The sequence below is a fragment of the Salvia miltiorrhiza genome, chromosome 5 (assembly GCF_028751815.1).
Source record: "Salvia miltiorrhiza cultivar Shanhuang (shh) chromosome 5, IMPLAD_Smil_shh, whole genome shotgun sequence".
In the NCBI taxonomy this organism is placed as follows: Eukaryota; Viridiplantae; Streptophyta; class Magnoliopsida; order Lamiales; family Lamiaceae; genus Salvia; species Salvia miltiorrhiza.
In genome coordinates this window covers 13,293,926-13,310,608 of record NC_080391.1, presented here as the reverse complement: position 1 = coordinate 13,310,608, position 16,683 = coordinate 13,293,926, and the positions used below count along the sequence as shown (strand labels likewise).

General features: G+C 35.9%; 3 protein-coding genes across 5 annotated transcripts; 2 read left to right on the top strand and 1 right to left on the bottom strand.

Moving 5' to 3' along the window:
* Window positions 1-294: 294 nt before the first annotated feature.
* Window positions 295-5,287, top strand: LOC130986148 (WEB family protein At5g55860). 2 transcript variants are annotated; one of them, XM_057909441.1, is made up of 4 exons: window positions 295-796; window positions 934-994; window positions 2,428-2,625; window positions 3,301-5,287. In XM_057909441.1, exons 3-4 carry the CDS (start codon window positions 2,455-2,457, stop codon window positions 5,092-5,094), a joined length of 1,965 nt encoding a protein of 654 aa, XP_057765424.1. In that variant the 5' UTR covers window positions 295-796; window positions 934-994; window positions 2,428-2,454; the 3' UTR covers window positions 5,095-5,287. The 2 variants fall into 2 exon arrangements, with proteins under 2 accessions (XP_057765424.1, XP_057765423.1); XM_057909440.1 differs by having other exon boundaries at window positions 356-796; window positions 927-994.
* Window positions 5,288-6,752: 1,465 nt separating this feature from the next.
* LOC130986147 (uncharacterized) lies at window positions 6,753-11,819 on the bottom strand. Of its 2 annotated transcripts, none has more exons than XM_057909438.1 (9): window positions 11,430-11,819; window positions 10,991-11,034; window positions 10,228-10,279; window positions 9,374-9,509; window positions 8,629-9,278; window positions 8,039-8,315; window positions 7,655-7,887; window positions 7,185-7,582; window positions 6,753-7,115 (listed from the first exon to the last, which is right to left on the bottom strand). In XM_057909438.1, coding segments are annotated over exons 1-8 (1,554 nt in total). In that variant the 5' UTR covers window positions 11,590-11,819; the 3' UTR covers window positions 6,753-7,115; window positions 7,185-7,580. The 2 variants fall into 2 exon arrangements, with proteins under 2 accessions (XP_057765421.1, XP_057765422.1); XM_057909439.1 differs by having other exon boundaries at window positions 9,374-9,500.
* A 3,284-nt stretch (window positions 11,820-15,103) lies between these two features.
* LOC131025535 (uncharacterized) lies at window positions 15,104-16,248 on the top strand. The gene is made up of 3 exons (XM_057955328.1): window positions 15,104-15,628; window positions 15,741-15,966; window positions 16,064-16,248. Exons 1-3 carry the CDS (start codon window positions 15,104-15,106, stop codon window positions 16,246-16,248), a joined length of 936 nt encoding a protein of 311 aa, XP_057811311.1.
* The last annotated feature ends 435 nt before the right edge of the window (window positions 16,249-16,683 follow it).

The following is a 16,683-nucleotide window of genomic DNA, read 5'->3' as shown; positions in this document are numbered from 1 at the left end:
GTTGATATTAATTTTATATAAATTTAAAAATATAAAAATGTTTCCCGTGCATTGCACTGGGTGCAAATACTAATATACAAGTAAAAAGAAAAATTATCCGGCATATATTTTTGATCAAATCATTGAACTCAAGTCAAAAAAAAAATCAAATCATTGAACTAGTAGCATACTATATTGTCACCTTAAAACCCCAGTCGGCCAGTCGTAAAGAAAGGAAAAAGGAAAAGAGAATCAAATAAATATCATATAATATTAATACTAATAAATAAATATTATTACGAATTACAAGAAGCCATCTCCATCAATTTTGTTGTTTTCACCTTTTTTCCGCTAGTCAGCATTTGGACGGTGCTCTTTGCTGACCTGCTACTTCTCTCATTTGCATTGCTCGCCCCACTCTCATTTTTAAAACCCCCATCAAAAAACAACCCCAAGAATTTTCAAAATCTCTCTCATACAACGGTGAAAAATTCATTCTTTAAAGTTGCTTCCTTGTTTTATCCACCTTTATAACAGGGAGTTTTAACTTTCAAGGAAAAAGAAAATTTTGTTTTTCTTTGAGACCGAAAAATTCGCCGAGGTGATTTTCTTGCGTTGCAGATTCTTGGGTTTTTCTTGGTGGTGCTTTGTTTCCGGTTTGTAGATTCTGAAAAAAGGGTTTGACTTTTTCGGAGCCTGGTCGAATACTGTTGAGTTTCACAAGATTTTTCACTGCCCTTTTTGGGATTTCAGTGCTTTGATGATTTCTGGAGGTTTTTGTCAGCTTGTTCCTTCTCTCATATGATTAGGGTTTTTGGTGAGTTATTATTAGCCTTTTGTACTTTTTTACCCCTTTTTTTGCTCTATTTCCTGTTTATTGTGCTTTGCCTTCTAACTTATCACGCACAGTATTTTAGTGTGTAAAATGGGTGATTGTCGGCTTTGAGATTTCAGGTTCAATCTAGTCTCTGAGAAATTAAGGATTGAAGTGGTTTTACAGAAGCACAAATTTCAGGTAATATTGAAGTGGTCCTTTTGCTCCTTTGATTTCGACGTTCTTGAAAGTTTCCCACTGTCTACACTTTCATAGACTTACTAAGTGCTGGTTGAATATGCTGATTCCCCTCTTTGATGGCAAAAGTTAGTTTCTTGAATTAAATCACCCCTGCAGTTATAATCTGAAAAGTCCTTAAATATTTGGTTGAGTAGTATGTGATGATTTTCATCTGCATTTATCTTTTGTTTTTTGATGGATATGAAAATGTCCGGACGTCAAATCTGTCAAATTGGCCTGTTGAACAGAACTCGTCTTCTACTAGAATAACTGGTTACAATCGTCGATCATAAATTAAATGAAATTGTGGAGGGGTCAGCCATCTTACACATCTGGAGTTCCAAGTAGTTCTAGTTAAGAATTTTATCAGCTTGCCTATCTTAATGTTTTTATCCTGTTGCTTTTGTAGTTCATGGATTTAAGGCTATTTTTGCCATACATTATTGTTTTGTTATGTGAATATCTCATTAAAATGTGCTATACAATGTCATGATGTGTGTGATGTCAGTATTAATCTGAAAACATTGGTACATAATTCTAATCTCTGTTTTTGATGAACACTCTTTCCCTCACAATTGGACGTGTTCTTTTTGTTTAGCTGCAATTCTTCTGATAGTGTCAAGAATACATCTTATGATGATGACGTAGTATATGCATCCTCCTAATCTCTCTCTCTCTCTCTCTCTCTCTCTGTCTACACACACCCTCACCCACACCCACCTAGAGCTTCTCTGTAAAAAGAACATATCTTTCATCAAATTGCTTCTTATACCGGCTCCATTTTGAGGATTCACAATTATATAACTCTTTATGGGATATCAGCCCCATGATTAGCAACCAAAATATACTTAAGGAATAGATGGTGGTCTAGCTTTGCAGCTGATTAAGGAAAATCAGTAGCATGTAGTTGATCGTATTGGGTCTGTTTCAGAAAAAAACATCCATTCCTTAGAGCCTTTTGCATGAAATCTCATGGTTTCAGTCTCTATATTACTGACTTGGACCCATGGTTTCTATTTATAAAATAAAACAAGTGAATTTAGAACATGGTGCTTATTCTACTTTCAGCTGATAATTTTTGGTATCCAAGTTCTTTTGTGATCTTGTACTGAATCTCTTACATCTTAGCATGTGTAATATCTATCTTTGTGCTGGTTGAAATAGGATCTCTAAAATTTTAGGACAGATGCAAGTTTTTTAAGAATCTAGCAGTAAGCTTGGTTGAACCTTTTAGTTGCATGTCCCACACGCACTGACATATTTTGCTGGAAGCAACCTTCTTTTCACATACTCTTTTAGTTGGAATACTATATTCTCTTTCTACATTATGACCTTTAATTGTCACTTTGTCAGTTTTTTTCTCAACATTTTCTTTCTTTGTCTTTCTTTTGCAGTTAACAGCTGAATAATATTGGGGCATTATGGTGGCGAAAGATTATCAGAAAAGCAAAGGATCAAATAAAGCTGAGGTGGGAGAAATAGACACCAGTGCACCGTTTCAATCCGTCAAAGATGCTGTCAACTTATTTGGTGAAGGTGCTTTTTCAGGTGAAAGGCCTGCCATTAGGAAGCCGAAAGCACAATCTGCAGAAGTATGTTGATCCCACTTCTGATCCGTTCTTTGTGTTCTTAATCATTACTTTGTGTTGGTGATTCTTCAATTTAAAATTTTAAGAATGATGAGGATAGTGTCATTACAGCCGAGTACTTGGTTTTGCTATTAGTTTGATTCAAGATAAACATGATTTTAATTGTTATTAAATGGTTTCTTGTTTTGGCATTCCTATAAATATCTTAAGTAATAATAGTGCTCCTTAGGACATAAGAAATCTCTTTATTATATATATAATGTGAGGTCATATGGTCATGGGGACCATGTTCACGGACCTTGATTCACACAATTGGTCAAAAATCACTCCGTTGATTTTTTCGAGTTCCAGTTAACATAACAGTGTCCCTCTAAATCAATCGAAGCTGCAATGTGGTGGTTTATTTCATGTTTCTGGATGTGTGTGAATATGTGAAAAGCAAGTTCCTAGAAGTTATGATAATATATAGAATATGAATGGTAGATACGTACATGTGGCTTTCACTTAGCTACATTCAGTGCGTCATTAATGTCTCGTTATGTTACAGGGTAGTCGGGAGGCCGGCCGGGCTGCCGCTAGGTTATTTTATTAGCAGAACTATTAATGTGTGCACTCGCCATTTTATGTGGCATGGATACTGATTTTGCCCCTTCCTCTGTTGGTGTTTCTTATTTGTAGCGAGTTCTGGCAAAAGAGACGCAGCTTCACCTGGCCCAAAAGGAGTTAAATAAGTTGAAGGAGCAATTGAAAAATGCCGAGACCACAAAAGTCGATGCTCTTTTAGAGCTAGAAAAAGCTAAACGGACCGTTGATGATTTGAGCCAGAAGCTAAAAGTCATTAATGAATCAAAAGATTCAGCAATTAAATCTACAGAAGCGGCTAAGCGTCAGGCAAACCAACTTGCAGAAGCCAACAATGATATTTTGGAAGGAGTAAACGGATATTCGAACAATGATCTTGAAACCGACAAAACTCAGTATTTGAATGCTGTCGCTGAACTTAATGCAGCCAAACAGGAATTAAGGAAAATTCGTCTGGAATATGATGCATCTGTAGAAGAGAAGGACAGAGCAGCAAAGCAAGCTGTTGAAGCTGATGCTGCTGCCAAAGCAAACTTGGAGAGAGTTGGTGAGCTGTCTGCTGAAATTGCTAATATACATGACTCGGTTCAGCAAGTAAAGTTGGCAAGCGCACAAGCAAAGGAAGAGGAAACGTTAATCTGTGCCGACAAGGAGAAAGAGAAGCACTCATATAAAGAAAGAATCGAAGAGTCAGTGAAGAAACTGATTGCTTTGAAGAAAGATGTTGAGCCTGAGGTCACAAAAAATCTGGAGGCTGAGTTGAATGGAACTTTGTCTGAAATCGAATCTCTACGAAATGAGATGGAGAACACAAGGGTTTCTGATCTTGGTTCTGTTAAAGCTGTTACTGTAGAGTTGGTTGGTGCCAAAGATTCGCTAAATAAAGTAGCAGAAGAGGAGAGCTCGCTAAGAAGCTTAGTCGAGAGTCTTAAGGTTGAACTGGAAAATATTAAAAAGGTGCATGCTGAATTAAAGGAGCAGGAAGCAGAAACTGAATCATTGGCAGGTAATCTGCACGTCAAACTCCGGAAAGCTAAGTCTGAGCTTGAAGATGCACTTGCTGAAGAAGCCAAGATCAGAGGTGCATCTGATGAACTGATTGCTTCGATTCATCAGCTAGCTTCAGAGAATGAGACTGCTAAAATCGAAGCTCAAGAGATGAAACACAAGGCTGAAGAGCTTAACAAAGAAGCAGATGCCACGAGAATTGAACTGGAAGAAGCAGAAAATAAGCTAGAGATAGCGATGAACGAAGCTGAGGAAGCAAAGGCGGCTGAAGTCAAAGCCCTTGATCAAATTAAGATGCTTTCTGAGAAAACAGATGCTGCGCGTGCCTCCACGTCCGAGCCTGGCGCCCAGATCACCTTGTCGAGAGACGAATTTGAATCACTGAGTCGAAAGGTTGAGGAATCTGAAAAACTGTCAGATATGAAAGTTGCAGCTGCCATGGCTCAGGTGGAAGCTGTGCAGGCCAGCGAGAATGAGGCACTGCAGAGATTGGAGGCGACCCGGAAAGAGATAGACGAGATGAAAGCTGCAACCCAAGAGGCATTGAAGAAAGCAGAGATGGCGGAGGCGGCCAGGAAGGCAGTTGAAGGGGAACTCAGAAGATGGCGGGAACGGGAGCAAAAGAAGGCTGAAGAAGCAGCAGCGCGTATTCTTGCAGAGACAGACAAGTCTCTGGAATCATCTCCCAGTCATTACCAAATCCAAAAGCCAAGGTCTCAAGTAAAAGAGAAAGTAGTGGAAACCAAGAGGCTAGAGAAGGCAAAGACATCTGTTTCCAAGAAAGTGCTGATGCCTAGTCTTACTTATGTTTTCCAGAAAAAGAAAAACAAAGTAGATGGCGGCTCTCCTTCCTACTTGCCTGGTGAGAGGCCGGTTTGGTGACTGCCTACAATCACTTTCTTGTGCAGAATAATTGCTTATATGCATTGTAAATTTGAGGCCAATGTGTTGGAACTGTTTTCCTAATTTGCTTTTATTTGTTAATTTGTGCTTTTTTGGGTGTATGAGAATGTAAATTGGCTGTTAGTCATAAATGTATAATTGAATAACAGCAAGTCGTGTTTTTGTTCAAAAACCTTAGCCCGCTTTCTTCAACTCTCAGAGCATCTCCCACGGTAACTCTACAATAGAGTGTCATTCATTCTATTGTAAAGTTAAAATGTAGGGTTTTTGGATTTTCATCCAACAACTAACTCTATATTTTCTTCTACAATGAAATATTTTATTTTTATGCTACTTATTATTAAATTATTTTGTCAATTTAATTATTACTATATCATATATATTTTATAAATAATTATACTTAAAGTGCTATATTTAAATATTGTAGAATGATTAATTTATTTCAACAATATAAAAATTAATATTACATAATGCTTTTTCTTAGAATTAAACATTACATATTACGAAGTACTTGACAAAGCATAAATTACATAATATTTTTTCTTTGAATTAAACATTTCTTTGATAAATGTTGGACTTTTAAGAAAGATAGTCATTGAAGAGACGATGAGCTACTGTTTCTCAGTCACGATGGATTACCTTGTGACCAAGAACTTAGCTTCCATAAGATAGTTAGTAATGCTATCTTATCTGAAAATCTTAAATATTGAATTGCCATCTTTCATCCAGATTTCATTAAATCCACACCGTCCACTCTATCACTCCGTACTGTATGAAAGATCTGATTGACAATATCATTCACTATATTGATTTTGGTCCCTACCAAATGCTTTAGTGCAACATCCATTTCATTATTCATTCACTACATTGATTGACATCTGGTCCTACCAAATGCTTTAATGCAGCTTCCATTCGTAAAAAATCTATCTTATCTTAAAATCTAAATATTTGAATCTTCACCGTTCAACCAGATTTCATTAAATCTACACTATTTATTATTTATGCATCATTAGTAAATCAAACTCTATATATATGGTCTATTTGAACATGCTTTAACACACAATAACACTCTTTCATCTTGTATAGTGTCTTTCTAGTTAATATTTTATTTTTAATGGCTTATTTCTGAAATCCTAATTACACAATTGACGAAGATAAATATCTTTGTCATGTGTATATGGAGATATCTTCAATTATTTTTAACACAACGGTTACTTCACTTGTCTCAATTCCCAAATATGCACATAATTTGTCTTCTTCCATCTCACTCTCTGCAACTCGAGTAACCATATTTAATCTCTTGTTCAAATTCTACACTGGTCGTGACAAATGGTAGTTTTCACCATTGCCACTTCTTTTTAAGCGAGAGAATGAATTTTAGAGTTTTTGATTTGTTCAACATTCGCAAATCCAACGTCTTATAATATATAGGTTGGTATATCATATTTTTAAGAAAATTTAATGATGAAGTGCAGAGGAAATGTGTCTAAAAACCACATGCAATGTTCATTTATACAGAAACAAAATGACAATAGGTGAGCTAAAATTGCTCCTTATGAGTTGGAGTGTGAGAGGGGATCAAACATATGATAAGATCAAATTCCACATATGATAAGATTGGAACTGTAGGAACAGAATTTAACTAGAAATAACTTATTATTTATACTACTTCATGGGAGACACGTGAAGAAACAAAACCTAGCAAGAATAATAGTAGTAAATGAGCAAAAAGAATTATTTGATAATGTGTTGGATATGTATTTTACAGAGCAGAATCAAACGGTTTCTCTGTTGAACATTTTTTGGTTCCAATTCATGTGGGCGTAGTGTTGAGGTGGTTGAGAAGAATAAGAAGTGTCAGCGGTTGGGTGAGGTTGATGGACTGATCGCAGTGGCGGCGGCGGCACCATGCTCTGATGATATATCCCACCAAAGGAATTGTGGGCTGCTTGATACGCCATCGCTTGTCCTTGTGGCACGTTGTACAACAAATCCTCCTTCTACGAACCAAACAAATACTTTAGTAAATAATTAAAATCCATGATTTTCAAAGCAAAGCAACTTCGGACCTGTTTGATTGGCATTGCGGAGTACATATTCTTATCCTTGAGCTCTGCTCCTGCAATATCCTCATTCCGGGGCGGCCCATAGCCATAGCCAGATGAGATTCCGTATTGGCTCATGTTTCCAGCTACATTTCCGGGCTTGTAAGCTGGGAATTTAACCCCCGTAGGCATATACATGTTGCCGGCCGAAGGTTGATGAGGGAACCCGCTGTGGCTCAGCAACTGGTGCGCGTGCTGGGCTGGCATATAATAGTAAGGGTTGTATGGTATGTAATTCGGAGGATATGTTTGCCGGAGGTAAGGATACATCTGTGGTGCTGCTGCTGCTGATACAGCTGTCATAGAGCTCGGAGCAATTCCTCTGGGTTGAGTTGAAGATGATGATGGAACCATTGGATTTCCTCCCTAGAATAAATATAAAGAAACTGTGAGTATCAATTCCATCAGATAATCATCTAAAATGGCAACACAACATGCCTTTGTTTCAAGTCCTTCTAGTTGCACGGCAGGAGGTACGAGATTCAGACCGTAGTCAGAAGTGGTAGGGGGAGCAGGTGGGTTGTGAGGTTGCAGCATCTCCTGTTTCGACCGCTCATATCTCAGAGACGCAGCAGGATTTTCTTTTAAGTTTACAAGGACATGAGGTGGAGAAGGGGGGCAATCAGGATAGTCGCTGCATCTAGATATCGAGGATGAAGACTGAGGCCTGCACCCAATAATGATAAATTTAACCTCGGACTGCACTTCATATACAATACATTCATATTAAAGCAAGGACACTTATACAGCTCTGCTTGAAAATGTAACTGGAGATAAGTGATAACCCAACTCAAGGAGAACAGTGTTTTCTAACTTACATTACTGAAGGTTCCTTTGAAGCTTCAATATTGGTGCCAATTGATGCTTCCCTAGGACCGGAGTCGCTGCTCTCTCCTAGAGAAGACTCCAGACTTCCAAACATCAAAGAACTTTTAAATGCTTCAGGTACATGAAGATGATTTGGGAAAATCACAGATTTTGTAGCTGAGTGTAGCTTATCAACTTCTGAAGTAGTTTGCTCTTGAATAGGATCCTCCACAGTAGGAAGAGAATGAAGATTAGCTTCTGATGCAACATCCACATCTTCACACATCTCTGGAGCATAATCGAGGCAGAATAAGTCAATAATAAACAGAAAGCAAATCACATATGCTGCAGTCTTATTTAATTCTTTCTTAAAGAGAACAAGAATCAGATGAGCAAGCATTAGTCGGTAAGATTCCTTCATCTTTTAAAAGGAACTAGTTTCCGAGTGCTTACTGTAAAGGAAACACTTCGTTATAAAGGACATAATAGCATTTATTTATTGTAAGCAACGCTGATACAACTTTTATCAGTATAGACCGATTAGTAGAGCTTGATTACCTCCTTATCAGACCCTATTTCTGCACAAAGATATGAGACATACCTTTAGAAGGAGCATTATCCTGTTGAACTAAGCAAGTTTCTTGATTACCCTTGGCAGCAGCAGTGTGGTGACTAGTTGAAGATGGCAGTCTTGAAGATTCAGCCTGACTACTTCCGACTCCCTGATATTCTTCTATAGGCTGTGTCTCTTGAGTCAAGTCAACAGATCCTGTGGCTACTTGACCAAATGTCACATTGACGACAGCAGTCATTCTGCTGTCTTCTAGGAGATTACCACTAATTTCAGCAGCACTACGCTGATTACCCGTCTCACGCTTAATTATACCAACAGAGCCAGGGTTCCGTGGGTTGAGAGATGGCACTAAGACAGGATCTGTTGCAGAAGAGTACAAGCCAACACTGTTCCCAACATGACTACATTTTGGCCTCAAACTTCCACCTGGAGTTCTAGCTGTTGCTGCTGCGGAGGCATTGGTAGGTGTCGAAGTAGGAGTAGGACCGGGATCTATATTTGCAAATTGCTTCAAGGAAACAGTCCGCAGAGATGGCAATTTTTTGGACATACCATCACAAACAGTTTGAGTTTCTTTGGCGGCACCTCTGATATTTTGCTCAGCTAATTGAGAGTTCAATTCATGGATTGGGCTTCCATTGTATACAATTGTTGATCCATTGGCAGCACTTGTGGAACTAAATAATTAATCCACCAACTGGTAAGCCCGTATAAATAAATAAATCAGAATAGCATGAGAATCAAGATAATAGCTGATAATATGAACTTTTACCCTGTTATAGCAGGTGCTTTACTGCTTTCTTGGTGCACAACTGCCACAGAAGATTTATTAGAATCTCTCCCCATAGCCATAGGACTACTGTGAGAAATTTCTTGACGAACATTTAGTTGTCTCCCACCTACAACATCTTATGAATTTTTAATATAGGTGATGCAAGATTAAATAAGGTGTTGAATGATAAAATTGATATAACCCCGGGAACAAGAGTGAATACACTATTTTTTATCAAAAAATTTAATGCTGAATAGTAGCATCCACCCTATATCTTTATAAAATTGTCATTAGGACCTGGAGATGAACACAATTAGATTAAAAACAGAGAACTTAAAAGACTACTGAACACTTCAGAAACTACACTCTAGTATACTACTCTTATGGAAGTATACTGGCCACAATTTAAGGACCACGAAAACAGGGATTCGATGTAGACATGTACTCTTCCATCCCTGCACAACAAATATAGTATCCCACACTAGGCATCAGAACAGTGAAAAATTACCGCACTGGTGCAATATTCCCCAGTAGAAAGTTCAATGAGCAACAAAGGATGCAATCTCCATCTTCTTAAAAAGCAACATTACAACATGAATGTGAAATATCCATTAGGACATTCAAAGAATTTCTTTATGGCATATCTAGGACAGAATGATCACCCTAAAGAATTCTAACGAAATTAATAAAGCCAGCAAGGAGGGGAAGTCATTTAGGGAGACAGACAAGTAGATAGTTTCCCATCCTATATTAAAAATTTAAAAGAAGAGCAAGAAATTTTAAATTATAAGGAACACATCAATATTATTTAAGCAGACCAAATTTTCCATCTTTAGCCAACTCAGAAGGTATACCAGCAGAATTATACGAAGAATAATTGTTTCCACCACCCCTAGTCCCTCGCCGCTGCATTCCAAAAGAGTCACATGGAAAATGAAAAAACAAAATTAGTACTAACTCGCTATTTTGTATCATAAGCATAAACATCAATAACATCCAGTGATTTTGAACAAGTAGCAATCCAACAACAACGGGGACAAAATGCAAAAGGAATACTGTTTTCTAATGTGCAAGATCTTTCACACTATTCAGTTCTATCAAACTCAGAGCCACTAGATTTGCAGCCATCCGGTATATCATTATGATGATATAAGTTTTTTTTCATGAAGGGTCAATTTATTCTTCTAATCACGTACAGTTAAGCTAAGCTCCAAAAGAAATGTTTGAAAGGATTAGATTGGCATAAGTAATCTAGGTAATGAAAACACTTCAACATAATTGTGCTTTGATGGATTTCAATCTTCTGCAAATCCCCGCTCCATTTTTTTAAAACCTTATCTAAAATTTTAATAGCAACACCTAAAAAAACTATATATATGTAGCTTGTCCAGCCTTACTGAAGGTCAGCTAAGAATTTGTGGATAAAACCTTAATTATATGATAGTAACCGAATCCTTAAATTATTGCAAAGTCATGATCTTGCTGAAAGTTTGCTTCTAAACATATTATCAACCGAAAACTGGACAGCATGGAGGCCCCACAACTAGAGGAACTTAGGAAAAAAGCCAAGACATTTGAAGAAGCTGTAGAAAATGGAACAAGCCCAATGGTACGTACCACTTTCCGCCGATCACGTTTCCTCTTAACCTCATGAAACGTATCTGCAGAAAAGGAATAGAACGAAATAAACAAACAGACTATATGCAATAGACTACAACCAAATTGAGTTGATAAATCTCATATACACATCCATTATAATAACATCATATAACATAACTTTTACGACGGAGAAGCTTGCTTTCTATCCAGATGACAACATAGCTGTATTAACTTCTCAATTCCACATTTAGGGGGCTGGGAAATTCTTAATTTAGACAATTTTCTTCAATTTTTTCAAGCCACACCATAAAATTACAACTTTGATCAATCTGTGTCAGCTGATGATCGGAAAAATTGATTTAGATATCCATTGCAACAGGAACTATAATACCCTATTTAACGAGTGTGGAATCAAGCGCAAATAAAGAAGCAGAATTGGTGTGCATGCATCATGTACCGAGATAGAGGAGTTTCTGAGCGGTTTCATTGGGATCCATGTTGCACTCCTTCAGCATTGCGTAAATATCTTCATCGCTGTGTTGGCCGGCAATCTCCTTGATATCCTCAATCGTCCTTCGCAAACTGTCGGAAATCGAAACCCTAGAAAACCCGCTCATCGTGTTGATTTTGACAAATAATTAACAATCAATCAAAATGATATTCATCTATCGTAAAAATAGATGAGAAGCGTAATGCATGCAGGGAGATGGGGAGTTGCAGGAGATTATATGAACGGTGAACGGAGATTGTGGTGTGTTTGCTTGGCGTATAAGGCGACCTCCCCTGGCTGGCTCAACCTTCCAATGCAAATTTTTCGTTTTTTTAATTTCCCCCTTTTTCTGGGATTTATTCAAGATTTTAAATTATAGCCCTTTTCGGATATATATGTGCATTTAACTGATTTTATTTTTTTTATAAAAATAAAGAAAATAGGGCAACAAATTGAATGGTTCAATTATTAGAGCACCATCACAAGGGTTGGAACTTGGATTTATTTGGTGCAACATCTGCAATATCGTGGTCCAAATTAATCTTGATTTGGATGCCAAAAATATCTCCTATAACATAACTAATACTATAATTTATTATAATAATAAAAATATTATTGTATATTATAATTAATCACTATATATAAATTATAATCATTTCCTGATAAATTCACAATGGCTACCATAATCTCATTTCACTCAATTTTACTTTTCAATATCACTTATTATTATTATTATTATTATTATTATTATTATTATTATTATTATTATTATTATTATTATTATTATTATTATTATTATTATTGATCCAAAATTTACAATCAGACAATGTTAAATCAACATTCAATATGAGAGTTGTGTGTGCAATTAAAACATCGACAATGTTAGTATTATTTACTAATATTGTTATCATTTATAATGTCTCAATCTCAATTGTGTCAGGCTAATATGTACAAATCCGAGATTCAAATTTACGACTATTAAAGATTATCAAATTTTGATTGATCAGGGACTTGCTAAAACTAAACACGTCAATTCATAATTGTATGACATACTCCACCTATCCACAAAAAACAAGTCATTAAGGTCTGCATGAGTTTTAAGAAAAGTTAATTGTGTATTTAATTAATGAAAAAAGGGTCTTACAAGAAGAAAGTTAGTGAAAGAAAGAGTCATACAAATTAAAAGATGGTAAGTTCATGATATGTGAGAATCATAAGAATAATAGTTAGTGAGATTTTTCCTTTAAAAGGGTTAGGACACTTAAACAAATGAAAATAACAAATTAGAACATATTTTTGTGGACGGATGAAATATAAAAATTTCGATAGCTATATATCATTAATAAATAATTAAATTTTAAACATAACAATTACTTTAAATTAACATTTATTTCTTAAAATAATGTCTCTCATGCATCACACCTATATATCATTAATAAATAATTAACTTTAAAATAGTATTTTTTTTTAAATAATGTTTCTTGTGCATCTCACATGCTCAAAACTAGTTAATTTTGATTTGGATGCAAAAATTGTCTTATGTAATAATAATAATAATAATAATAATAATAATAATAATAATAATAATAATAATAATAATTATTATTATTATTATTATTATTATTATTATTATTATTATTATTATTAATGCATTTACATTTCTAGTTTTATGTTTTTGTTAATATAATAATCCTCCCTCCGTCCCCAAAATAACTTCTTAGGAGGAAGTGACACGAATTTTAAGATAAAATTGTTGAGTGTATTAAAAGTGGTGAAAAAAATGTTATAATTATTTTTAAAAGTGATGAAAGGGTGTTATAATTAGTATTAGAGTGGTGAAAGGGTGAAAGTAAGAATAAATAAGGTATTATAAGTAAATGGATAATGTCCCAAAATAAATAAAAAATTATTTTGGGGACGATCCAAAGAAAAAATAAGAAATTATTTGAGGAACGGATAAAATATATAATGATAAAAGATAGTGTGTCATTAAATTTAATAACAAGTTCTTTCTACCCTTCTATCTCAAGTTGTAATCAAGAGGCAAGCGTACCATACATTTTTAGGCCATGTTTGGTTAGCTCTCATATCCTTGATAGGCTAATAGTCCAGCGTATTTTTTGAGTTTGGTTTGTTGGGCTAAATTTAAATTCAGCCCGTAGCAGCCCGCAGGCCCGTAGCTGAAAATTAGTTTTAGCTTGTTACTGTAACAGGCGTCGAGCGCCAGTTACAATTTCTGGAGGAATTACACTAGTCAGATTAAAATTTTGATTTTCGTTTTTGCCCTCTGGTAAGCCCGCCTAAAAGCTCTTGTAATACAAGACGCCATTTTTTGCCCTAGTTCAGCGGCTGAGCTTCTCTGGTAAGGCGATTCCATATTTTTTCTCTTCATTTGAACAAAAAAAACGATGCTAATCGCCGTCTAGAATTCTTCGATATGTTATGGGATACTTGCTAATCTCCCAGAAATTTTCGATTGACAAATTTGGTGGTGTTCATTCTGGGCAATCCCCAAAATGAATCATACACGATTAATTTGTTGTTAATTTCTTTGATGAGATTGAAATTTACTCATTCATCATTGCTGAAAGTTTGATTTTTTTTTACCCAGACATCCTTATCACGATTTTGTCTTTGTTCGTTCATTGAAGGCCTATCGCGATTTTGAGTTCTTTGCAGAACTTCTGCCACTAATTTGCTGAATTCAGGTTAGTCACCCATTGCTCCTTGTCTTTGTTCGTTCGTTCGATTAGGTATTTGATCGCATTGCTGGTTTAGTTTTCTTGATTATAGTGGGTTGCTGAATGTGGCAAGTCTTCGGCGAAGGGTTTAATATTCTGTAATTATTGTTTCATATTTAATCAAATTTTGATCAGTTTCTTTTGAACGATGTATACTGCTGTGTACTTATCTGACTATAGACCAATAATTAATTCCTTTGCTGTTGTTGATTGAAGTGGTCAGCAATTCTGCTTATGCATATTTTCAACCTTTGTATTAATTATTATCTGTCTTATAAAAGATATATTACCCAAATTTGGTGTGTTGTTGATTGTTCAGTGTTTAGTTGCTCCTAGAAAAGATAGCTATGAGGTTTCACTTTTTGTGGTACTACAGAGAAAAGAAAATCTTGGGTTGAATGGTTTTTTTCCTATTTCTTGATGAAAACTTAGTGATGCTGGAAATTTGTTCCTGAGAGATATCACATATTGAATGATGAATGTGTACATTTATATGATGTCTGGTTGTGCTATTTAACCATTATGTTGCCCTATAACACTGTTTGTGAGTATGCTTGCATGATTAAAATGCCCTTAAACTGTTTGATCACTATGCCTGAATTCAGAAACTTCAAAGAAGATACGAAATCACTGGAATGAATGGAATGAATATAGTTTTCCAGTTACGAATCTCTACATATTGGTCTTCTGTTTATGAAATGATTTGGGTTGAGTTTGATTGTTCATATTGTTCGCTTATAGATTAGTTGCGTTGCCTGTGCTCCTCCCCTGATTCGTCTGTTACTTTCCATTTGTTGTTAAGAAATAGGCTCCAGAAATCAGTTGTTACTTTTAGCATTGAATTCTAGTTTATTTGTCATATTTCAGAGTGGGCTGCCTGCTATTATATTCAAGCCAAAAATGACAAACCTTCTCAGTAGAAAACAATTGTTGTTATGGCTCATTGAAGAAGAAATGCGCCAGTTCGTATTTCGAATTGCTTTAGTGATTGATGTTATCTTTCGTATGAGGTCTAAAAAAAGAAAACGTAGCCATCAAATTGAATCATACAGCATCTTGCAAAGGATCCCTGATCAAGTAAAACATCTAAATAGGATGACTATGGTTAGCGATATAGATTGTGTGTTGAATCTGCGGATGGATAGAAATGCGTTTGGGAGATTGTGTAATCTGATGAGACAACTAGGTTCATTAAAAGATGGTAAATTTGTGACCGTTGAGGAACAGTTGGCCATGTTTTTATCCGTATTAGCCCATCATAAGAAAAATCGTGTCGTGCGCTTTGATTTTTGGAGATCGGGCCAAACAATATCGCGCTATATTCACACTGTTTTGAAAGCCATCTTGAAGCTACATGTTCTACTCCTAGTGAAGCCTGATCCGGTATCTGGTGACAACAATGATCCACGATGGAAGTGGTTTAAGGTATGGACATAGGATATTGCATTCTTGTTTCACGCATGTCTTACGATACTCCAACTAAACTATGACATTTTCAACTAACTATATGATGTTTGTTTCCTTTTGTTTTGGGTAGGGCTGTCTTGGTGCGCTAGATGGCACCTACATAAACGTGAAAGTGCCGAATTGTGACAAGGCACGATATAGGACACGTAAAGGACAGATTTCAACAAACACGCTAGGTGTTTGTGACCAGAACATGAGGTTTGTATACGCATTACCAGGATGGGAAGGTTCAGCAGCCGACTCTAGGATATTGCGTGACGCTCTCAATCGACCCTACGGTCTTAGGGTACCAAAGGGTAAAAATAAAAAAATTGTAGTTTTTTTTAGTAATTGCTGCATATTTTATATTAATTTATATTAGCTTCACTAAATTATCCATTTTGGCACATATAGGGAACTACTACCTAGTGGACAACGGCTATGCTAATAGCGAGGGATTCCTAGCTCCATACAAAGGTGTTCGCTATCATTTGAAAGAGTGGGGACCTACTTCAGCGAGACCACAAAATGCAGAGGAACTCAAGCGTGGGGACCTACTTCATTTGAAAGAGTGGGGACCTACTTCGGATATGCAATGAATCCAAGGTTGGATATGCCTTTTGGGGCCAAAACTAGAGCGTTTTTTTTGGAGATTTTCATCAGATTTTTCCAATCATCCCTAACCCTAAGAGTGGTTCGCAAGATGTTCTTTAAGCTACAATCAATTTTTAAGAATGATATACATATATAGAGAGAAAAATCATTCGTTAATAATGCTAAATGTATTGAAAATTGAGAATATGAATCATTAATTTTCATAAATAAATTAATGTAACACGTGAATACATATTTTCATTTGAGATCAAATTTTGAAGGGGACGAAGTTTTTATTATATTATCTATGGGAAGTGATATTTGGCCACACCTAGGTGAAAAACCGATTTTTAGGGTTAAAATGATTGGGCCGATTTTTTGCTAATTAGTGGATTTACTAAAATATCATTTCCTTAAAATCCTCAACTACTTTTAATCTT